Here is a 25780-nt window from a genome sequence, read left to right on the forward strand (position 1 = left end):
AAGCGAGAGCTGCATGTAGTCACATATGCACATTTTGTTCATATCCTTTGCTATTTAGTGAGTTATTAGCCCAGTTATAGATAATTTGTAGTCAGAAATAGGGGAGTGATTGCTTCCTATAAGAGCAGAAAACGCGTACATTTCTAGACATGTTTAAAAAGCTAGTCAGGTAAAGAGCTTTTTTTTTGTCTTAAAGCGGCAGTGTTGTATTTTGAGAGAGGCAAGCCAAGCTAAGTAGCCAATAGACAGAGTGTAGCGTAATTTGTCTGATTCTCTCTAATAATGGTATGGGAATAATAATGCATTTTATTTTGTAAAGTGGTTTCTTGCATCAAACACAACATTTTCAGTCTGAAGGACAACTCGATAAAAAGCTTAATGTAAAACCCTGCATGTTTTTTTAAAAGTCTCATGGAATGGCCTACATTGAACACCACACATTGGCTGCATGTAGGCTGAATGACAGAAGAGCAATTTCCATGTTCAAATGTTATGGCATGTATTTTCTCCATTGTTTTTGATGGAAGGCCACTCTGGTAGGCCTACATTATGATCAAATAGCCACCGCAGCCTACATTGCCAATAAAGTTAAAACGTTAAAAAAAGTTTCAGTTAAAACTGAAACTAAAAGTAGGTACAGCCTCAGTGTTCACAGTAAACGTGCGCTAGAAGTTGAACAGAATTTTCTCAAAGTTAGAGTTTACCCTCAGCAGACCTGAAATTGGCTCTGTGTCGATTTTTTTTTCTTCGGGAACATTGTTCTGGATGTTAGCTTCTTTCTAGAAAGGGTAGCGAGCAAGCAAGCGAGCAAGCGAGCGAGCGAGCAAGCACACGCACGCACGCACGCACGCACGCACACACACACACGCACACACACACACCTGTGCTCTCAATACTTGAAGAGATAGATTTTATTGACACCTAGCAACCAGTATCAACACAGAGCAAAGAGTTCCATCCTCCTCTGCTTGACTCAGGTGTGATACAGTAATATCCAGATAGACACACCCTTCTGATCTCAACCATGGCATCCTCACACCTTTGACACCTGTCAACCAGATTCACCCCATCAGCATCTAATGAAGTGATTCTACCTCATGCTGACAGCCATCTCGGCCATTTTAGGCATGTGTGGGGAGACTGACTGTGTTATATAAAAGCAACATTTTATTTTAAAAAAAAACATCATCCAGCACTTCAACTTCCCCATGCAAATACATGTCAGCTCAGTGAGCAAACACAAACAAGCAAAACAAACAAACTTGGGAGTAAACACATGACTAACTCATCTAAACACGCATTCACATACAGAGAGAAAGAGAGGTTTGAACACATTGGCCTATGCGTTCAAATGAAACAAACAAACCAATTCATTCATCTCCCCATCCACCCACAAGACAAAACAGTCCTTTATAGCCTCATCTTTAGTCATCCTGCTATCACCCAGGCCTCCCATGACATTTGGAATGAATTTCCCTGTTACTAATAGATATTCATTCCCCCTGGGACTCACCTACTAAAGAGGAGGATAACAAATGATTCACGCAAACACCCACACTATCAACAACAGTATAATTAAGCAATAAGGTACGGGGGTGTGGTATATGGCCAATATACAACGGCTAAGGGCTGTTCTTAGGCACGACACATCCCCAAAGTGTCTTATTGCTATTATAAACTGGTTACCAACGTAATCAGTAAAAATACATGTTTTGTCATACCCGTGGTATACAGTCTGATATACCATGGCTGTCAGCCAATCAGAATTCAGGGCTCGAACCACCTAGTTTATAATGAAGGTTACATCTGGCGCCGACAGAGATGGCCGCCTCGCTTCGCGTTCCTGGGAAACTATGCAGTATTTTGTTTTTTTACGTGTTATTTCTTACATTGGTACCCCAGGTAATCTTAGGTTTCATTACATACAGTCGGGAAGAACTACTGAATATAAGAGCAACGTCAACTCACCATCCGTACGGCCAGGAATATGACTTTCGCAAAGCGGAAACAGTCTCTTGACAACAAGGTTGATGAAATCCGAGCAAGGGTAGCATTCCAGAGAGACATCAGAGACTGTAACGTTCTTTGCGTCACAGAAACATGGCTCACTCGAGAGACGCTAACGGAATCGGTGCAGCCAGCTGGTTTCTTCACGCACCGACAGAAACAAACATCTTTCTGGTAAGAAGAGGGGCGGGGGCGTATGCCTTATGATTAACGAGACGTGGTGTGATCACAACAACATATAGGAACTCAAGTCCTTCTGTTCACCTGACTTAGAATTCCTCACAATCAAATGTCGACCGCAATATCTACCAAGGGAATTCTCTTCGATTATAATCACAGCCGTATATATTCCCCCCCAAGCAGACACATCGATGGCTAAACTAACTTTATTTGACTCTTTGCAAACTGGAAACCACATATCCTGAGCCTGCATTCATTGTAGCTGGTGATTTTAACAAGGCTAATCTGAAAACAAGACTCCCTAAATTGTATCATCATATCGATTGCGCAACCAGGGCTGGTAAAACCTTGGATCATTGCTATTCTAACTTCCGCAACGCATATAAGGCCCTCCCCCGTCCTCCTTTCGGAAAAGCTGACCACGACTCCATTTTGCTGCTCCCTGCCTACAGACAGAAACTAAAACAAGAAGCTCCCGCGCTCAGGTCTGTTCAACGCTGGTCCGATCAATCTGATTCCATGCTTCAAGACTGCTTCGATCACGTGGACTGGGACATGTTCCGCATTGCTTCCAACAACAACATTGACGAATACGCTGATTCGGTGAGAGAGTTCATTAGAAAGTGCATTGACGATGTCGTTCCCATAGCGATTAAAACATTCCCAAACCAGAAGCCGTGGATTGATGGCAGCATTCGCGTGAAACTGAAAGCGCGAACCACTGCTTTTAACCAGGGCAAGGTGACCGGAAACATGACCGAATACAAACAGTGTAGCTATTCCCTCCGCAAGGCAATCAAACAAGCTAAGCGTCAGTATAGAGACAAAGTAGAGTCACAATTCAACGGCTCAGACACAAGAGGTATGTGGCAGGGTCTACAGTCAATCATGGACTACAAAAAGAAAACCAGCCCCGTCACAGACCAGGATGTCTTGCTCCCAGGCAGACTAAATAACTTTTTTGCTCGCTTTGAGGACAATACAGTGCCACTGACACGGCCCGCAACCAAAACCTGCCGACCCTCCTTCACTGCAGCCGACGTGAGTAAAATATTTAAACGTGTTAACCCTCGCAAGGCTGCAGGCCCAGACGGCATCCCCAGCCGCGTCCTCAGAGCATGCGCAGACCAGCTGGCTGGTGTGTTTACGGACATATTCAATCAATCCATATCCCAGTCTGCTGTTCCCACATGCTTCAAGAGGGACACAATTGTCCCTGTTCCCAAGAAAGCTAAGGTAACTGAGCTAAACGACTACCGCCCCATAGCACTCACTTCCGTGATCATGAAGTGCTTTGAGAGACTAGTCAAGGACCATATCACGTCCACCCTACCTGACACCCTAGACCCACTCCAATTTGCTTACCGCCCAAATAGGTGCACAGACGACGCAATCTCAACCACACTGCACACTGCCCTAACCCATCTGGACAAGAGGAATACCTATGTGAGAATGCTGTTCATCGACTACAGCTCAGCCTTTAACACCATAGTACCCGCTCGAGACCCTGGGTCTTGACCCCGCCCTGTGCAACTGGGTACTGGACTTCCTGACAGGCCGCCCCCAGGTGGTGAGGGTAGTTAACAACATCTCCACCCTGCTGATCCTCAACACTGGGGCCCCACAAGGGTGAGTTCTGAGCCCTCTCCTGTACTCCCTGTTTACCCACGACTGCATGGCCATGCACGCCTCCAACTCAATCATCAAGTTTGCGGAGGACACTACAGTGGTAGGCTTGATTACCAACAACGACGAGACGGCCTACAGGGAGGAGGTGAGGGCCCTCGGAGTGTGGTGTCAGGAAAATAACCTCACACTCAACGTCAACAAAACAAAGGAGATGATTGTGGACTTCAGGAAACAGCAGAGGGAGCACCCCCCTGTCCACATCGATGTGACAGTAGTGGAGGGTAGTAAATTTTAAGTTCATCGGCATACACATCACGGACAAACTGAATTGGTCCACCCACACAGACAGCGTCGTGAAGAAGGCGCAGCAGCGCCTCTTCAACCTCAGGAGGCTGAAGAAATTCGACTTGTCACCAAAAGCACTCACAAACTTCTACAGATGCACAATCGAGAGCATCCTGTCGGGCTGTATCACCGCCTGGTACGGCAACTGCTCCGCCCACAACTGTAAGGCTCTCCAGAGGGTAGTGAGGTCTGCACAACGCATCACCGGGGGCAAACTACCCGCCCTCCAGGACACCTACACAACCCGATGTCACAGGAAGGCCAAAAAGATCATCAAGGACAACAACCACCCGAGCCACTGCCTGTTCACCACGCTATCATCCAGAAGGCGAGGTCAGTACAGGTGCATCAAAGTAGGGACCGAGAGACTGAAAAACAGCTTCTATCTCAAGGCCATCAGACTGTTAAACAGCCACCACTAACATTGAGTGGCTGCTGCCAACACACTGACTCAACCCCAGCCACTTTAATAATGGGAATTGATGTCAAATATATCACTAGCCACTTTAAACAATGATACTTAATATAATGTTTACATACCCTACATGACTTCTCATATGTATATACTGTACTCTATATCATCTACTGCATATTTATGTAATACATGTATCACTAGCCACTTTAAACTATGCCACTTTGTTTACATTCCCTACATTACTCATATGTATATTCTGTACTCGATACCATCTACTGCATCTTGCCTATGCCGTTCTGTACAATCACTCATTCATATATCTTGATGTACATATTCTTTATCCCTTTACACTTGTGTGTATAAGGTAGTAGTTTTGGAATTGTTAGGTTAGATTACTCGTTGGTTATTACTGCATTGTCGGAACTAGAAGCACAAGCATTTCGCTACACTCGCATTAACATCTGCTAACCATGTGTATGTGACAAATACATTTTATTTGATTTTGAATGACCTGGATTATCAGTTGATATAACAAGTCTCTAGCTGGCTTCAAGTTCCAAAAGCTGGTCTAGGATTAGCTCTAAACCCTGAAATAATTAAACCAACACCGTCCGCAAGTCTATGGATAGAACTTTGTATTGGGTGTTGAGAGCGATTAAGTCCCACTTAGTTTGCTGAGTGCTTTCTGCTGAATAGGTGGACCTTCTTCCGTTTAGCCCCCAGAAGGACAAGAGTCTCGTCAGACTCCTCAGAGAGTGGTTACTATGGCAATGGAAGAAAAGTATTACTTTATGTAAGACTAACAATGCCACTGCAACCTTCCAACCAAAACAAATATCCTTTTTAGGCTTCTCAGTATGGTGTTCGTGTGCGTGTGCGTGCAGGTCAACTCAATTGATAGATCTTGGAATTGTCTCCTACTGTTGTGGTGTCAAAGTATTTTCCCTCTTAACTCACCTTGAGATGGACAGGATAGCAGTAATGAGATCACGGATGTTTCCTCTTCAAGCCATTCCAGTCATGCTCTAACCCCCCCCCCCCAATGGATAATGCAGGTATGTGTGCACTGCATATGTTACTGAGCATTGTGTGTGTGCTATGACACACACCATACCTGGTTAGTGTCTTGCACTTCTTTGGTGTGTTCTTATGTCAGAGAGAGACAGGGGCAGACACACAGAGAGAGAAGGGCAGAGAGACAGGGGCAGACAGAGAGAGACAGGGCAGAGAGAGAGAGAGAGGCAGACAGAGAGAGAGAGAGAGAGAGAGAGAGAGAGAGAGAGAGGCAGACAGAGAGCGAGAGAGGCAGAGAGACAGGGGAGACAGAGACAGAGACAGGGGAGACAGAGAGAGAGACAGGGAGAGACAAAGACAGAGAGAGACAGAGAGACAGAGACAGAGAGAGAGACAGAGAGAGACAGGGGAGACAGAGACAGACAGGGGAGACAGAGACAGAGAGAGACAGGGGAGACAGAGACAGAGAGAGACAGGGGAGACAGAGAGAGAGACAGGGGAGACAGACAGGGGAGACAGAGAGAGAGACAGGGGAGACAGAGAGACAGACAGAGAGAGAGAGACAGGGGAGACAGACAGAGAGAGAGACAGGGGAAACAGCCAGCCAGACAGACAGACAGTAAGGGACAGACAGATAGGGACAGACAGACAGACAGACAGACAGAGAGAGAGAGAGAGAGAGAGAGAGAGAGAGAGAGAGAGAGAGAGAGAGAGAGAGAGAGAGAGAGAGAGAGAGAGAAAGAAGGGCAGAGAGACAGGGGTGACAGAGAGAGAGAGAGAGAGAGAGAGAAAGAAGGGCAGAGAGACAGGGGAGACAGAGAGAGAGACAGGGGCAGGCACAGGGAGAGAGAGAAGGACAGAGAGACAGGGGAGACAGAGAGAGATACAGGGGCAGACAGAAAGAGAGGAAGGCAGAGAGAGAGAGCGAGAGAGAAAGACAGAGGCAGGCAGAGCGATGGTCAGACAGAGAGAGATGATCTACTTCACTTGCTTTGGCAATGTAAACATATGTTTCCCAATCGAGAGAGGCAGAGAGACAGGGGCAGGCAGAGAGACATGGAGAGAGAGAGAGAGAGAGAGAGAGAGAGAGAGAGAGAGAGAGAGAGAGAGAGAGAGAGAGAGAGAGAGAGAGAGAGAGAGAGAGAGAGAGAGAGAGAGAGAGAGAGAGAGAGAGAGAGAGAGAGAGAGAGAGAGAGAGAGAGAGAGAGAGAGAGAGAGAGAGAGAGAGAGAGAGAGAGAGAGAGAGAGAGAGAGAGAGAGAGAGAGAGAGAGAGAGAGAGAGAGAGAGAGAGAGAGGCACAGGGACAGACAGAAAGAGAGGAAGGCAGAGACAAAGCCAGAGAGACTGACAGACAGGAACAAAGAGAGCCAGAGATACTGACAGACAGGAACAAAGAGAGCCAGAGATACTGACAGACAGGAACAAAGAGAGCCAGAGACACTGACAGACAGGAACAAAGAGAGCCAGAGACACTGACAGACAGGAACAAAGAGAGCCAGAGATACTGACAGACAGGAACAAAGAGAGCCAGAGATACTGACAGACAGGAACAAAGAGAGCCAGAGACACTGACAGACAGGAACAAAGAGAGCCAGAGACACTGACAGACAGGAACAAAGAGAGCCAGAGACACTGACAGACAGGAACAAAGAGAGCCAGAGATACTGACAGACAGGAACAAAGAGAGACAGAGACACCGATTGTAAGATTTGAAATTACTTACTCGCAGTGATTACATTTGACATAGTGCTGTTACACTCTGGGAAAAAGAACATTGGGTTCTTAAGTGTCTGAAAGAAAAATGCCACCCCCCTCTCCCTGTCTGACCGTGAGGAATATTCTAAGATTAGAGGGAGAGGAGGTTGTCATAAACAAAGACATCTTGACCTGAAGACATGAAATTGACTAGAAGAGTGACTCAGTGGGGAGAGACGTGGTGATGTTTGTATTTTTTGAGTTTCTGTCAAGAAAAGCCAGTAACTCACAGATACAAAGCTCTGATCCATTTAATTGTACTCAATAATTGTACTTCATCATGAACAGAGAGAGTACTAACACATAGCACACAGCTGTCTTACTATACTTGTGAAGACTTTTTGGCGACCATGAATTGATTCCCATTTAAAATCTTAAAGCCCTAAAACCTAACTTTAATCTTAAACCCTAACCCTAACTTTAATCTTAAACCCTAACCCTAACTTTAATCTTAAACCCTAACCCTAATCTTAAACCCTAACCCTAACTTTAATCTTAAACCCTAACTTTAATCTTAAACCCTAAGCCTAACTTTAATCTTAAACCCTAACCCTAACTTTAATCTTAAACCCTAACCCTAATCTTAAACCCTAACCCTAACTTTAATCTTAAACCCTAACTTTAATCTTAAACCCTAACCCTAACTCTAATCTTAAACCCTAAACCTAAACACTAACCCCTAATTCTAATTTTTGTTGGTTTACTATTTGTGTGAGGACTTTTGATACTCACACGTATACTAAAATGTGACGCATACACACACGCTAAAATCTAAAAGGCACAGCTATTATGCAGAGGCTTTGCCACTGTTTGGGGCCAGGCAGACATAGAGAACTAGAATGCAGATATTAGATGGGGTTGTCATTTTTACAACCCTGAAATAAACATGATAATACTGTATATCCAACTCATTGTGAGCTGTGGCAAGGTACAGTCAGAGGAAATGTATTGAAGGTAGATTGGATTGTAATATATGTCATGGAACATGTCATGAAATATACATAATTAAACCCACGTCATTAAATAGTCTATAAATACATGCAATTATCAGATATCTTAAGCAGCTTATTGTAAAGTGAGGGGAAAATAAGAGTGAAAGTAGGAGACATTCAGAGAGACATGCTAACATCTACAGGGCCCCGTTTTCATTTCTCAAACGTTATCTATCTGGATTTCGCCTATTGAATAGGATTAAATGCATAGAAATAGAATGAATAGAACGGACAAATGATTTACTTTAATGGTGACTCCCGTTCTATTCATTCTATTTCTCTATGCCAGGGGTTCTTAAACTTTTTCAGCCTGGGACCCAAATGAGAAATTCTGTGTTTTCCTGGGACCCAAGGTTAGGAAAATATGCAACTATACGTAAATATCGGTACATTTCAATGCACTTATGCCTAAAAAAAAATGCAATATAGGCAAAAACAATTAAAAATGAAATACCCATAAATATATTTTCATGTTTATTTTTCCCCATTAAAAACACTCCCACACACCTGTCTAGGTTGGAACTGGTGCTGTTAAAATACAATACATCATTTCATTCTGAACTGGAATAAATGGATTGATTACATCACACAGATGTATAACAGAACACACACACACACTTTTTGGTTGTGCAACCCTAAGTAACAGTACAGATCAAAACATGCAGGCCTACTTACTGTATACATTATTGTTGATAGACAGTTTAGACTGGAACTGTTGCTGTTAAAATACATTTTTTTTAAAATTTTGAACTGGAATAAACTGATTGATCACGTCACACAGATGTAGACCAGAACACACACACACAGTCCTAATGAGAGGTGTGTGGCTGGTTGAAGTTTTCAACAAGCATGTCTATTCTGGGCTCAGTTTTTCACAGTGCAACACTGGTCATGCTCAGCATTGACACGGTTTATGTACTTGACAACCCTGAATCGCATAGATATGTGGTGCCAAACAGGATCAGAACATCTACTGCTTTCTCAGTCAGGCAGGAGACCGCTTCCTGCTGTAGATGAACCCAGAGCTGTGTGCGTTTGTCTCAAAAAGCATCTTGCTTCAATCAGTTTATTCCAGTTCAGAATAAAAATGAATCATTGTAACAGCAACAGTTCCAAAAATAATTTCTACAGTAAAATGTACAGTAGGCCTGAATTTTCATCTGTACTGTTTCTTAGGGTTGCACTACTATCAGTAGCTAGCTAGCTTGCTTTGGCTTACGTTAGCTATTAGCTGTGTATCGTAACAAAGCCAGGGGATTGTTGAAAGAGAAACTCACATCTACTACTTTGAGAGTTAGTACTCCCTTATTTCTGCTCATCATCACCTGTTATACAATGAAAACAATGCCTTGCTAGCTGATTTACTTTTCCACTGTCGAAGCACTGTTTCCTGAAGCACTGTTTCCTGAAGCACTGTTTCCTGAAGCACTGTTTCCTGGAGCACTGTTTCCTGGATCCCTGTTTCCTGGACCCCTGTTTCCTGGATCCCTGTTTCCTGGATCCCTGTTTCCTGGATCCGTGTTTCCTGGATCCGTGTTTCCTGGATCCCTGTTTCCTGGACCCTGTTTCCTGGACCCTGTTTCCTGGATCTCTGTTTCCTGAAGCCCTGTTTCTTGAAGCATTCTGCCCTGTTCTGAAAGAACTCCCTGGGTTTACCGTCATGTTGTGGATGTTTGGTCAGGACGTGTCGTTTTCATTTGTTTCGTTATGAGAGACTCATTACTAAGCACTTCCCCACACAAAACCCATTGTGGACGCTCCTCGTTATTTCTCAAAGTTTGTATGAAAGAGACAGAAAGTCATCACTGTATTTGAGTTTCATGATGATTGAGCTCAGTCAGAACTGGTGATTACCATGAGTCCATTTCATGATGATTGAGCTCAGTCAGAACTGGTGATTACCAGGAGTCCATTTCATGACGATTGAGCTCAGTCAGAACTGGTGATTACCAGGAGTCCATTTCATGACGATTGAGCTCAGTCAGAACTGGTGATTACCAGGAGTCCATTTCATGAGGACTGAGCTCAGTCAGAACTGGTGATTACCAGGAGTCCATTTCATGACGACTGAGCTCAGTCAGAACTGGTGATTACCATGAGTCCATTTCATGACGACTGAGCTCAGTCAGAACTGGTGATTACCATGAGTCCATTTCATGACGATTGAGCTCAGTCAGAACTGGTGATTACCATGAGTCCATTTCATGACGATTGAGCTCAGTCAGAACTGGTGATTACCATGAGTCCATTTCATGATGATTGAGCTCAATCAGAACTGGTGATTACCATGAGTCCATTTCATGATGATTGAGCTCAGTCAGAATTGGTGATTACCACGAGTCCATTTCATGACAGCGGTGAGCGATGGCGAGTGGGAATAACAAGTCAGTGGCTTGAACGACAGCGTTGCAGCGTGTGGGTCACGGAGTAATCTTCTTGGAAGACTGCATAAAAAAAGATCTGGTAAACCGCGAAGCACACTGGCATCTCCCTCTCCCACTCGCGCAGCTGCCAAACTGGGCAAGGACTGCTGCTAAGCAGAGAGCGCACTGAACAGAGAGCGCACTGAACAGAGAGCGCACTGAACAGAGAGCGCACTGAACAGAGAGCGCAGTTGCACTTGGCCAAATCAATTCCAGTAATAATTACACATTTACATCACGACCCACCATTAACAGGTCACTACTTTAAGAAACGCTGCTCGATGCATTTAATCCTATCCGATTAAATGCATAGAGGCGAAATCCAATTTTTGAAAACTGGGCCCAGGTCATAACATGTGTGAGAAAAAGAGAGCCAGTTGAAAACCCCAGCATACCAAGGTCATGAATCTCCCTTTCCATTGTGCCCCAAACAGTTTCCACTACTACTACTTTCCACCTCTTTTCAAAAGCAATCTTCACATGCCTTCCCTTTTACACAGTAGCATTCTGTTAAATTACTTGGGCTAATGGTTTTCCTTTCAGAAGAGAGGCATCATTATGTCACATCATCCAATCTAGACAATAACTCTGACAGTTAAGGACAGGGTTATCTAGAGCGAGAGAGAGAGAGAGAGAGAGAGGAGAGGTAATGAGAAGATGAGCTCCTGCATTTTTCAGCATGTTCTTAAAAAATTGAGAGATTTAGAGTTAGATAAACTTAGATTTTTTTTTGTCAGGGACATATACATAATGCAACCCACTACAACATAACCTTCGCTCCAAATCAAAACCTACAACCTGATTTTGGACGGAATTACGGAATCACCTAGAAGGCTTACAACTACCAAAGATTATTATTCCAAAGCTATACAGTAAATGCTCCCCTGGAAAACAACAGAAACCTGAAAACACCATCCAACCTGGAACTGAGTGAGTAATGTTTAGTCTAAATCTATATTTTATTTCCAAAAGACAAGAAGAAAAATACATTACATTACTTTATAAGGACTGAATGCTAAATTAAGGCTGCCAAGCTTGATACAGCTTCAATTAGCAGTGACGTGAGAGGTGTCAAAGCCCTTTAGCCCCAACAATGGCAGGAGAGTCCAACAGTCTACTCCAACCAAATGGAGAGGCCTTAGAAGCTTTCTCCCGCTGTTCAGAGGTAATTAAAATACAGTACCCTGTGTATGTAAAGAATGATAAGACCCAAAAAAGAGCACAAGATGAAGCTCCATATGGAAAACCAAGAGACACTTTTTGCTGACTATTATAAAAATGGGAACATCAGCAACCTCATCTTCCACAAAAACCATCCCCTGGCATGGCACAGTGCTATATTAGCACACTACCCCTCTTAAGAGCGGGGTGTTACCGAGGGGTGGAAACTCAGGATACTTGACAACGAGGACTCTGAGTCAGCTAATATAAACCTCTATAAGTCTGGAACAGTATTGGTACAGGGCAACCCCAAACAGTTTCAGCTGGACTTTCACCTAATCAAATAATTTGCCCAGCAGGAGAAGCTCTCCCTTGAGAAAGATACCCTCACGCCGAGCGGGTCAGACCAGACCTCTTCATTATATAACCCCACAGACGAGCAACCCCAAGCGGAAAGTCAACCTCCCAGCACAGAGCACTACTCCCTCATTGAAATGAATGATACATTTATCCAGCTGGAGGTAAGGCAGGTGGAGCTGGAACAGCAGGTGATTACACTCCAGTCAGCACAGACCCAGACAACAGTCCAGCACAACAACACCCCCTTAACCAGACCCGGAGAGATGGAGGTAGAGAGAGACATATCTGCACTCTGGACTGTGGTGAGACAACTTCAACAGGAGGAAAAGCAGGAGCAGGAGAAGAACAGAGCACTAGAGGAGAGGATCAGACTGCTGGAGGAGAGGGTGAGGGGGATGGCATGTGACAGAGAACAACCCACTAGAGAGGTGACAACCCCCGCAGAGTACTCCTTATGGACTCAAATGGGAAATATATACAAGAAAAATATAACTTTTTCCCAAGCACAGTGTGTCTAAACTCTGGTGTCCAAACACCCAGCGCGCCCTAGAACTTCTGTCTGAGAACCAACTAGGTTCATCCAGCCACATAATAATACACACAGGCACAAATGGCCTGAGAGCACAGCAGGAAAGGGTGGCCACAGCACTCAAGGGAGTGATTGAAAAAGCTTCTACTTTCCCCAATGCACAAGTGGTTATATCCACCTTGCGACCACAAAAATACTTCCACCCTGCTACCATACAGTCGGTAAATGCAATTATTTCCCGTGACTGTGCCTCAAAACCAAATGTTTACCTGGCCCACCACTCCACCCTGGACTTGAACAGGGACATCGCTCTCAAACGCAGCCCCAACACTTCACACAGGAGCAACAGATCAATAGACCCCCCCCCACCCCCAGACCTACACATAGAGGACCCACGGTGAGAGGACCAACATCCAGACCACAACACCATCAGCCATATCCACAACCTCACCACAACCAACACCCCCCCAAATCAACCATGCCCACACACAATTTAGGCCCCCTCAGATCCTGCCCACCCCATGCACCCCACCCCCGCAAAGAGGGCCTCAACATGGAAGTCACACATACGCCCAGGCCGTGAGCAGGCAAGCAGGCCCAACCCTTACTCTTACACTAGCCCAAGCCGATGGCATGTACCAGATGCTCAGCAGGCTCTGCTCACACTTACTAGTCTGAGACCAAACCACACGACCAACAACATTGGACACTTTATGGAACACAAAGCCTTCACTATCTCATCCTGGAATATCCCAGGCCTGAGGTCATCTGCCTTTGGTCTAAAGAGCAGGAACCTGGACTTCATCAAAGAAATCAGAAATACAGACATTGTCATCCTACAAGAAACATGGTATAGAGGAGAAGGACCCACTGGTTGCCCTCCAGGTTACAGAGAGCTGGTAGTCCCATCCACCAAACTACCAGGTGTGAAACAGGGAAGGGACTCAGGGGGTATGCTAATTTGGTATAGAGCAGACCTAACTCACTCCATTAAATTAATCAAAACAGGAACATTTTACATTTGGCAAGAAATTCAAAAGGAAATGATTTTAACAGAGAAAAATGTCCTCCTGTGTGCTACCTATATCCCCCCTACTAGAGTCCCCATATTTTAATGAAGACAGCTTCTCCATCCTGGAGGAGGAAATCAATCATTTTCAGGCTCAGGGACATGTTCTAGTCTGTAGCGACCTAAATGCCAGAACCGGACAAGAACCTGACACCCTCAGCACACAGGGGGACAAACACCTGTCTGCAGGTGACAGCATTCCCACCCCCATATGCCCCCCTAGGCACAACTACAAAAACATAACCAACAAAAACGGGTCACAACTCCTGCAGCTCTGTCGCACGCTGGGTATGTACATAGTCAATGGTAGGCTTCGAGGGGACTCCTACGGTAGGTACACCTATAGCTCATCTCTTGGCAGTAGTATTGTAGACTACTTTATCACTGACCTCAACCCAGAGTCTCTCAGAGCGTTCACAGTCAGCCCACTGACACCCCTATCAGATCACAGCAAAATCAAAGTCTACTTGAGCAGAGAAATTCTCAATCATAAGGCATCAAAGCCAAAGGAACTGAGTAATATTAAGAAATGCTATAGATGGAAGGAATGTAGTGTGGAAACCTACCAAAAAAAACAATTAGGCAACAACAAATTCAATCCCTTTTAGACAACTTCCGGGACAAAATGTTCCACTGTGATAGTGAAGGTGTAAACTTGGCAGTAGACAATCTTAACAGTATATTTGACCTCTCAGCTTCCCTATCACATCTAAAAATTTGAAACAGAAAACCAGAGAAGATGAACCACAATGACAAATGTTTTGATGAAGAATGCAAAAACCTAAGAAAGAAACCTATCCAACCAAAAACATAGAGACCCAGAAAACCTGAGTCTACGCCTTCACTATGGTGAATCACTAAAACAATACAGAAAAACACTACGGAAAATAAAGAACAGCACGTCAGAAATCAGCTCAATGTAACTGAAGAATCCATGAATTCTAACCACTTCTGGGAAAACTGGAAAACACTAAACAAACAACAACAAGAAATGTCTATCCAAAATGGAGATGTATAGGTGAACCAATTCTACAATCTTTTTGGCTCTATAACAAAGAACAAACAGCAAAAACATATACATGATCAAATACAAAATCTGGATTCTCCAATTACCTTGAATGAACTATCGGACAAAATAAATCCCCTCCAACCCAAAAAGGCATGTGATATTGATGGTATCCTCAATGAAATGATACAATATACAGACAACAAATTCCAATTGGCCATACTAAATTTTTTTAACATCCACCTCAGCTCTGGAATCTTCCCCAATATTTGGAACCAAGGACTGATCACCACAATCCACAAAAGTGGAGACAAATTTGACCCCAATAACTACTGTATGACATGCTTCAACAGCAACCCTGCCTTAACATTAACAGCAGTACATTTCCTCAGTCAAAACAATGTACTGAGCAAATGTCAAATTGGCTTTTTACCAAATGATCGTACGACAGATCAGATAAGGGTGTGCCCCTAATTGACAAACAAACAAACCAAAACAAAGGCAAATTCTTCTCATGCTTTGTTGATTTCCTAAAAGCCTTCGACTCAATTTAGCATGAGGGTCTGCTATACAAATTGATGGAAAGTGGTGTTGGGAGAAAAACATACGACATTATAAAATCCATGTACACAAACAACAAGTGTGCGGTTAAAATCGGCAAAAAACACACATTTCTTCCCACAGGGCCGTGGGGTGAGACAGGGATGCAGATTAAGCCCCACCCTCTTCAACATATATATCAACGAATTGGCGAAGGCACGAGAACAGTCTGCAGCAACCGGCCTCACCCATCTAGAATCTGAAGTCAAATGTCTACTGTTTGCTGATGATCTGGTGCTTCTATCACCAACCAAGGAGGGCCTACAGCAGCACTTAGATCTTCTGCACAGATTCTGCCAGACCTGGGCCCTGCCAGACCTGGGCCCTGCCAGACCTGGGCCCTGCCAGACCTGGGCCCTGACAGACCTGGGCCCTGACAGACCTGGGCCCTGACAGACCTGGGCCCTGACAGACCTGGGCCCTGACAGTAAATCTCATTAAGGCCAAAATAACGGTGCTCCAAAAAAGGTCCAGTCGCTAGGACCACAAATAAAAATTCCATCTAGACACCGTTGCCCTAGAGCACACAAAAAACTATACATACTTTGGACTAAACATCAGCGCCACAGGTAACTTCCAAAAAGCTGTGAACGATTTGAGAGACAAGGCAAGAAGGGCATTCTATGCCATCAAGAGGAACATAAAATTCAACATACCAATTAGGATCTGGCTAAAAATACTTGAATTAGTAATAGAACCCATTGCCCTTTATGGTTGAGGTCTGAGGTCCGCTCACCAACCAAGAATTCACAAAATAGGAACAAAGACCAAATTGAGAATCTACATGCAGAATTCTGCAAAAATATCCTTAGTGTACAACGTAAAACACCAAATAATGCATGCAGAGCAGAATTAGGCCGATACCCGCTAATTATCAAAATCTAGAAAAGAGCTGTTAAATTCTACAACCATCTAAAGGAAGCGATTCCCAAACCTTCCATAACAAGGCCATCACGTACAGAGAGATAAACCTGGAGAAGAGTCCTCTAAGCAAGCTGGTCCTGGGGCTCTGTTCACAAACACAAACAGACCCCACAGAGCCCCAGGACAGCAACACAATTAGACCCAACCAAATCATGAGAAAAGAAAGAGATAATTATTTTCAATGTGTAATTAGTAATTAACAAACAAACTAGAATGCTATTTGGCCCTAAAAAGAGAATACCCAGTGGCAGAATACCTGACCACTGTGACTGACCCAAACTTAAGGAATGCTTTGACTATGTATGTAGACTCAGTGAGCATAGCCTTGCTATTGAGAAAGGCTGCCGTAGGCAGACCTGGCTCTCAAAGGAACACTGCCCACAAAATGAGGTGGAAACTGAGCTGCACTTCCTAACCTCCTGCCCAAATATATGACCATATTAGAGACACATCTTTCCCTCAGATTACACAGATCCACAAATAATTAGAAAACAAACCCGATTTCGATAAACTCCCATATCTACTGGGTGAAATACCACAGTGTGCCATCACAGCAGCAAGATTTGTGTCCTGTTGCCACAAGAAAAGGGCAACCAGTGAAGAACAAACACCACTGTAAATACAACCCATATTTAGGTGTATTTATTTTCCCTTTTGTACTTTAACTATTTGCACATTGTTACAACACTGTATATATACATAATATGACATTTGTAATGTCTTTATTCTTTTGGAACTTCTGTGAGTGTAATGTTTACTGTTCATTTTTGTTTATCACTTTTGCATGTTATCTACTTTACTTGCTTTGGCAATGTTAACATATGTTTCCCATGTCAATAAAGCCCCTTGAATTGAACCCATTCACTACATCTAATCATTCAGTTCCCTGTCAACACAATGCCTTCCTCATCAGCTCTCAGATCACAGTAGAGGTTCAGGACAGTGGAAGTGGAACGATCTGGCTATTCTTTTGTGTTGTTTAGTCATTGTTGTTTTTCCTACTGAAACCAGAGGATAAAGCCAAGCAATGCCTGCCTGCCTGCAGTGCCCTCCTCCAAACACACACTAACTCACTCTAAAGAGGAGGAAGACTGTGTGTGCTACATAGGAAAAATGCGCCACGCTGGCACACAATGATGTGAGAGATTCATTCAGAAGACTGTGGCTCTGACGCAAGATTGGGATGAGAGGAAGGAAGAGCAGAAGACAAAGTCTTCTATTCTACCTGGGACTGACGTCAATGTCATTGCCACTAGGGTGTCTATGAAAGAGGTGAGGAGAAAGTGGAGAATAACTGCCTGAGATCTATGGAGATACAATATGTACGTATGAGCAGAACATTTATCTATAGTTGAACAGATGAATAGACAAAGGGAGATAGGCGTGGACAGTAACGTAGACAGAAACTCGATACTAGGAAATAGTAATGTGTTCTGGAGGATGCTGTGGAGGTGTGTTGAAGAGGGACTGGGATCCCTGGTACCAATGACGTTGTTGAGGTGTGTTAGTGAACAACTGACCTGGTGTACTCCATCGCTGGCTGTGTAGACGGACTTGAGCTGTTTGAGGTGGTCTCGGGCGTGGCTCAACTCTCTGAGGGTGTCAAACACCCCCTCCACAGCAGTATGGGCCCTCTCCATGGTGAGCTCTTCAATACTTCCACACCCTACACAGAGATAGAAACACACACACAAAGCAAAAAATGTACCAATGAATGTCCTCCTCACGTCTAATCAACATTTCATTTCATGTTGCCACATTTCAAAAAAGTACCCGGGGAAGAAAATGTTGTGTTCTGATTATGAGGTGGAATTTGCTATCACGGCCCCAAAAAGTCTGAGAACCCATGCCCTAAATAACTCAGTGTCCTGTACATTGGACTAGACTACCATGGTAAAAGCCAGGAGAAAGAGTACAAAAGGCCCTTTATTTACCAGAGAATGTCCTCCTCACATCTAATCAACATTTCATATGGCCCCATCGCCAAAAAGTGCATGGGGAAGAAAAAGTTTGGTCAATAATATAACCAAGAAGACAGACGGTGGGAGAGGCAGAGACAGAGAGAGACAGACAGCGAGGGAGGCTCTCCATGCCCAGGTCGGAGTGCAGTTGGCTAGGGGTAGGTAACAGTGGCATCTACGTCTCTCTCTCCCTGCTAAGGAATGTGGTTGTCGTTGGTTAATGAGAAGGTCACGTGGTATTAAGACATACAGTATAAAATACATGAAATCAAACATGAAACCACATCAGTAGGACAGACACTGAGATAACACCTGGGATGAATAATTGTGCGTAGTGATGACTACAGCAGGACTACTGCCAAACAGCACACTTACACTCACATTTTCTCCTAATGGAACTGCCAGAGCCCTATATGTAGGCTGCTAGCCGAGAGGTTATAGTTCAGTCCAAAGCCTCCATATCAAAAGGAATACTGTGCTACCTTACTGACCAATCACTCTCAGTCTGGGGCTCTAAGCTTCTGTATCCTCCCTAATCAGGAACACAACTACTGACCAACAGATTAAATACAACATTACATATACACTGCTCAAAAAAATAAAGGGAACATTTAAACAACACAATGTAACTCCAAGTCAATCACACTTTTGTGAAATCAAACTGTCCACTTAGGAAGCAACACTGATTGACAATAAATTTCACATGCTGTTGTGCAAATGGAATAGACAACAGGTGGAAATTATAGGCAATTAGCAAGACACCCCCAATAAAGGAGTGGTTCTGCAGGTGGTGACCACAGACCACTTCTCAGTTCCTATGCTTCCTGGCTGATGTTTTGGTCACTTTTGAATGCTGGCGGTGCTTTCACTCTAGTGGTAGCATGAGACGGAGTCTACAACTCACACAAGTGGCTCAGGTAGTGCAGCTCATCCAGGATGGCACATCAATGCGAGCTGTAGCAAGAAGGTTTGCTGTGTCTGTCAGCGTAGTGTCCAGAGCATGGAGGCGCTACCAGGAGACAGGCCAGTACATCAGGAGACGTGGAGGAGGCCGTAGGAGGGCAACAACCCAGCAGCAGGACCGCTACCTCCGCCTTTGTGCAAGGAGGAGCACTGCCAGAGCCCTGCAAAATGACCTCCAGCAGGCCACAAATGTGCATGTGTCTGCTCAAACGGTCAGAAACAAACTCCATGAGGGTGGTATGAAGGCCCGATGTCCACAGGTGGGGGTTGTGCTTACAGCCCAACACCGTGCAGGATGTTTTTCATTTGCCAGAGAACACCAAGATTGGCAAATTCGCCACTGGCGCCCTGTGCTCTTCACAGATGAAAGCAGGTTCACACTGACCACGTGACAGTCTGGAGACGCCGTGGAGAACGTTCTGCTGCCTGCAACATCCTCCAGCATGACCGGTTTGGCGGTGGGTCAGTCATGGTGTGGGGTGGCATTTCTTTGGGGGGCCGCACAGCCCTCCATGTGCTCGCCAGAGGTAGCCTGACTGCCATTAGGTACCGAGATGAGATCCTCAGACCCCTTGTGAGACCATATGCTGGTGCGGTTGGCCCTGGGTTCCTCCTAATGCAAGACAATGCTAGACCTCATGTGGCTGGAGTGTGTCAGCAGTTCCTGCAAGAGGAAGGCATTGATGCTATGGACTGGCCCGCCCGTTCCCCAGACCTGAATCCAATTGAGCACATCTGGGACATCATGTCTCGCTCCGTCCACCAATGCCACGTTGCACCACAGACTGTCCAGGAGTTGGCGGATGCTTTAGTCCAGGTCTGGGAGGAGATCCCTCAGGAGACCATCCACCACCTCACCAGGAGCATGCCCAGGCATTGTAGGGAGGTCATACAGGCACGTGGAGGCCACACACACACACTACTGAGCCTCATTTTGACTTGTTTTAAGGACATTACATCAAAGTTGGATCAGCCTGTAGTGTGGTTATCCACTTTAAATTTTGAGTGTGACTCCAAATCCAGACCTCCATGGGTTGATATATTTGATTTCCATTGATAATTTTTGTGTGATTTTGTTGTCAGCACATTCAACTATGTAAAGAAAAAAGTATTTAATAAGAATATTTAATTCATTCAGATCTAGGATGTGTTATTTTAGTGTTCCCTTTATTTTTTTGAGCAGTGTATATACAGTGCCTTGCGAAAGTATTCGGCCCCCTTGAACTTTGCGACCTTTTGCCACATTTCAGGCTTCAAACATAAAGATATAAAACAGTATTTTTTTGTGAAGAATCAACAACAAGTGGGACACAATCATGAAGTGGAACGACATTTATTGGATATTTCAAACTTTTTTAACAAATCAAAAACTGAAAAATTGGGCGTGCAAAATTATACAGCCCCCTTAAGTTAATACTTTGTAGCGCCATCTTTTGCTGTGATTACAGCTGTAAGTCGCTTGGGGTATGTCTCTATCAGTTTTGCACATCGAGAGACTGAATTTTTTTCCCATTCCTCCTTGCAAAACAGCTCGAGCTCAGTGAGGTTGGATGGAGAGCATTTGTGAACAGCAGTTTTCAGTTCTTTCCACAGATTCTCGATTGGATTCAGGTCTGGACTTTGACTTGGCCATTCTAACACCTGGATATGTTTATTTTTGAACCATTCCATTGTAGATTTTGCTTTATGTTTTGGATCATTGTCTTGTTGGAAGACAAATCTGATTACACACAGGTGGATTGTATTTATCATCATTAGTCATTTAGGTCAACATTGGATCATTCAGAGATCCCCACTGAACTTCTGGAGAGAGTTTGCTGCACTGAAAGTAAAGGGGCTGAATAATTTTGCAAATACAGTTTTATATCTTTATGTTTGAAGCCTGAAATGTGGCAAAAGGTCGCAAAGTTCAAGGGGGCCGAATACTTTCGCAAGGCACTGTACATACACACGATATGTATTTTCCCCCAAAGAGGGAAGGGAGTTCTGGATTAGAGTGTCTGCTAAATGACTCAAATGTAAATTTAAAATGTACTTAAATTAAATGCTTTGCTTTTGTTTCATGGTTTGATGGAAACCCTGTCATGAATAAGGGGTTTTGAAGTCATGCATGCTCATTGACATCCAGTCAGAGTTGAGGTGTCAGGTAAATCTAATCTACAAAGAAAACAGGCAGCACACTTAACTCTCAACAGTAGTACTGTTTTTAGCCAATGATCTTGTTCTATACCATGGGTTTACTATCTATCTATCTGTGTGTGTGTACAGTATGTATGTCTACACACAAAAATCTATATTTGCCATAAATATTCACAAAACCTCTCAGATTAAATATATTTTGTTCATTAACACAACTGAACTGGAGTTGTGCCCATGTATAAATGGATATACACCGAGTGTACAAAATATTAGGAACACCTTCCTCTTTTGCCCTCAGAACAGCCTCAATTCATTGGGCATAGGCCAGCATCCTTGTGGAATGCTTTCGACAGTTTATAGAGTACAAACTGTCAAAAGCATTCTACAGGGATGCTGGCCCATGTTGACTCCAATACTCCAATACTTCCACAGTTGTGTCAAGTTGTCTGGATATCCTTTGGGTGGTGGCCCACTCTTGATACACACGGGAAACTGTTGAGTGTGAAAAACTCAGCAGCTTTGCAGTTCTTGACACACTCATACCGGTGCACCTGGCAACTAGTACCATACCCTGTTCAAAGGCACTCAAATCTTTTGTCTTTTCCATTCACCCTCAATGCAGCACATACACAATCCATATCTCAATTGTCTCAAGCCTTAAAAATCCTTATTTAACCTGTCCCCCCCCTCCCCCTCCTCATCTACAGTCGTGGCCAAAAGTTGAGAATGACACAAATATTAACTTTCACAAAGACTGCTGCTGCTGCTTTTTGTATGATGGCAATTTGCATATACTCCAGAATGTTATGAAGAGTGATCAGACTGCAATTAATTGATCAGACTGCAATTAATTGCAAAGTCCCTCTTTGCCATGCAAATGAACTGAATCCCCAAAAAACATTTCCACTGCATTTCAGACCTGCCAAAAAGGACCAGCTGACATCATGTCAGTGATTCTCTCGTTAACACAGGTGTGAATGTTGACGAGGACAAGGCAAGAGATCACTGTCATGCTGATTGAGTTTGAATAACAGACTGAAAGCTTCAAAAGGAGTTTGGTGCTTGGAATCATTGTTCTTCCTTGCACAAAAAGGGCTTCACAGGCAAGGATATTGCTGCCAGTAAGATTGCACCTAAATCAACAATTTATCGGATCATAAAGAACTTCAAGGAGAGCGGTTCAATTGTTGTGAAGGCGGCTTCAGGGTGCCCAAGAAAGTTCAGTAAGCGCCAGGACCGTCTCCTAAAGTTGATTCAGCTGCAGGATCGGGGAACCACCAGTACAGAGCTTGCTCAGGAATGGCAGCAGGCAGGTGTAAGTGCATCTGCACGCACAATGAGGCGATGACTTTTGGAGGATGGCCTGGTGTCAAGAAGGGCAGCAAAGAAGCCACTTCTCTCCAGGAAAAACATCAGGGACAGACTGATATTCTGCAAAAAGTACAGGGATTGGACTGCTGAGGACTGGGGTAAAGTCATTTTCACTGATGAATGCCCTTTCCGACTGTTTGGGGCATTCTCAGCCAAGGGAGTGGGCTCACTCACAATTTTGCCTAAGAACACAGCCATGAATAAAGAACGGTACAAACACATCCTCCGAGAGCAACTTCTCCCAACCATCCAGGAACAGTTTGGTGATGAACAATGCCTTTTCCAGTATGATGGAGCACCTTGCCATAAGGCAAAAGTGATAACTAAGTGGCTCGGGGAACAAAACATTGATATTTTGGGTCCATGGCCAGGAAACTCCCCAGACCTTAATCCCATTGAGAACTTGTGGTCAATCCTCAAGAGGTGGGGGGACAAACAAAAACCCACAAATTCTGACAAACTCCAAGCATTGATTATGCAAGAATGGGCTGCCATCAGTCAGGATGTGGCCCAGAAATTAATTGACAGCATGCCAGGGCGGATTGCAGAGGTCTTGAAAAAGAAGGGCCAACACTGCAAATATTGACTCTTTGCATCAACTTCATGTAATTGTCAATAAAAGCCTTTGACACTTCTTGGAATTCTTGGAATTATACTTCAGTATTCCATCTGACAAAAATATCTAAAGACACTGAGGCAGCAGACTTGGTAAAAATTAATATTTGTGTCATTCTCAAAACTTTTGGCCATGATTGTACATTTGCACGACCCACTTTTCCATTTTTATTTTTACATAAAAAAATATATTAAAAAAAGTTTTTATTTTATTTATTTTTTTATTTCACTTCACCAATTTGGACTATTTTCTGTATGTCCATTACATGAAATCCAAATAAAATCAATTTAAACAACAGGTTGTAATGCAAAAAAATAGGAGAAATGCCAAGGGGGATGAATACTTTTGCAAGACACTGTATGTGCATGCTTTCAAGCACACCCATCTCATTAACCTGTGGTGAGTTATTCACAATTTTAGATGAACAAATAAGGTTTTATATGCAAGATGGTTAAATAAAGCGCAAAATTATTGATTATATTATATATATACTATTTTTGCCCTGGTCCTATAAGAGTTCTTTGTCACTTCCCACGAGCAGGTTTGTGACAAAAACTCACACTCATTCTTATGTTAAATAAATGTATTGTATAGTGTGTGTGTGGCAGGTTTACAATGATGGCAAAAAACAACATTTGAGAGTGCGCTGACCCTGGCGCTAGAGGGGGTACACGCAGCTCGAGGTTGAATGTTTGAAGGGGTACAGGACTATAAAACGTTTGGGAACCACTGATCTACACTGACTGAAGTGGATTTAACAAGTTACATCAATAAGGGATCATAGCTCTCACCTGGTCAGTCTGTCATGGAAAGAACAGATGCTCCTAATGTTTTGTAGACTCAATGTACTTTGACAGTGAGTTATTTCGCCCCCTAACTCCCTATGAAGCGTTAAGTCAACAGGGCTGGCCAGTTGTATTTTGGTCTGTTCTATTTTGGAGAGTTAGATATGCCCACATGCACTTCAACGACACAGAGATATAATGTACACAGAGTGGCCTGACTCAATGTCAAGACTGTCAGGATTTCATCTGGATTATATCATGGTTATTGTTAGGTCCTTCTCCAAATAGAGCTGATATCATATTTAACCTTGGTGGGTGTGTTGTTATGAGTTGCTGGCTATTGGAATGTAAAGCGTCTTGCGCTGTGGCTTTCACTTCCCCATCAGTCGGAAGGGTTAGCTCATAGGAAAAATAGCCCTGCTCTCCTATCAGATGGACAGCAGCGTGAAGAGAGAGTGGGTCGGATGTGGGCTTTATCCTTCCACAACATGAATGTAAGACAGCCTGCACAGGAGAGAGGCATCCTGCAAAACTACGTTAAAAAGTGTGAGTGTGTGTGCGTGTGCGTGCGAGCAAGCGAGCATCTTTGCATTTTGTCAAGTATAAATACTGAAAACAGACCCAAAAATGTCTATTCACAGACAAAGAAGCCAGACTTGCACTTTCAGGAACTTATGCAAAACCAGCTACATTCAGTTAGAACATCTGACTCACAGTTCAGATACACTCACAACGCCAGGGTTTTTGTCCATGCCATTCTGCTGCAGTGAGGGTGTGCCTCAGCATGTATAGCGTGAGAGGGCTGTGATGTGGGTTGAGGATGGATGTAGAGAGGCAGGGAGGTGTGTCTGGGTGGAGCGTGAGAGGGCTGTGATGTGGGTTGAGGATGGATGTAGAGAGGCAGAGGGAGGTGTGTCTGGGTGGAGCGTGAGAGGGCTGGTTGACTGGTTGCCAAAGCACACAGTGCTGCATGTCTGGAGCAGGCTGCAGACTCTGCCAGGCCGGGACACAGTCTGTGGTTGAGATGTTGATCACACCACTGCCGTGCCATGGCACTAAGAGGCCCAACCCGGCCCAGGTGCTGCTGCTCTGACAACAGTCAGGCGGAACAAAATGTCCGTAGTAGAGCAGAACTCCTTGCTGCGGGACTCTGTCACACACACCATCTGTCTGCCTGCCTGCCTCTCACGCAACACTGGGACAGATTTACCACAACACGGAGCAGAAACAGTGTGTGTGTGAGTGCTTATAAGTGTACTGTATGTGAGATAGTTGGTTTATGTAGGTGCAAGCCTGTATGTGTAAATGTAAAATGTTGGGTTTACTTATGCATGCATAAGCATATTTATGAATATGAAAGTCTATTTGTGAATGAATGTGTGTCTGCTCATATGCATAATGTGTGTTGATATGGTTTATGACTGTTTCTCTGTAATAGCCGTGTGCCTCTAATGGCCTTGTAAGTACAGGTAGAACGTAACTGGTTTCTGTTGTAAAACAGCTCTTAGGCCCATTTACCCCCTAATACCATCACC

At 44.0% G+C, this 25780-nt stretch overlaps 1 protein-coding gene across 2 annotated transcripts in view; it reads right to left on the bottom strand.

The window, feature by feature from the left end:
• The window catches only part of LOC110524553 (sec1 family domain-containing protein 2), a 231791-nt gene that overhangs the window by 8912 nt on the left and 197099 nt on the right, over positions 1-25780 (bottom strand). For both annotated transcript variants that reach the window (XM_036978386.1, XM_036978387.1), the window contains one exon: positions 17931-18076. In XM_036978386.1, coding sequence (XP_036834281.1) covers positions 17931-18076 — 146 coding nt within the window. The remainder of the gene's footprint in view (positions 1-17930; positions 18077-25780) is intronic.

The sequence above is a fragment of the Oncorhynchus mykiss genome, chromosome 5 (assembly GCF_013265735.2).
Source record: "Oncorhynchus mykiss isolate Arlee chromosome 5, USDA_OmykA_1.1, whole genome shotgun sequence".
NCBI lineage: Eukaryota > Metazoa > Chordata > Actinopteri > Salmoniformes > Salmonidae > Oncorhynchus > Oncorhynchus mykiss.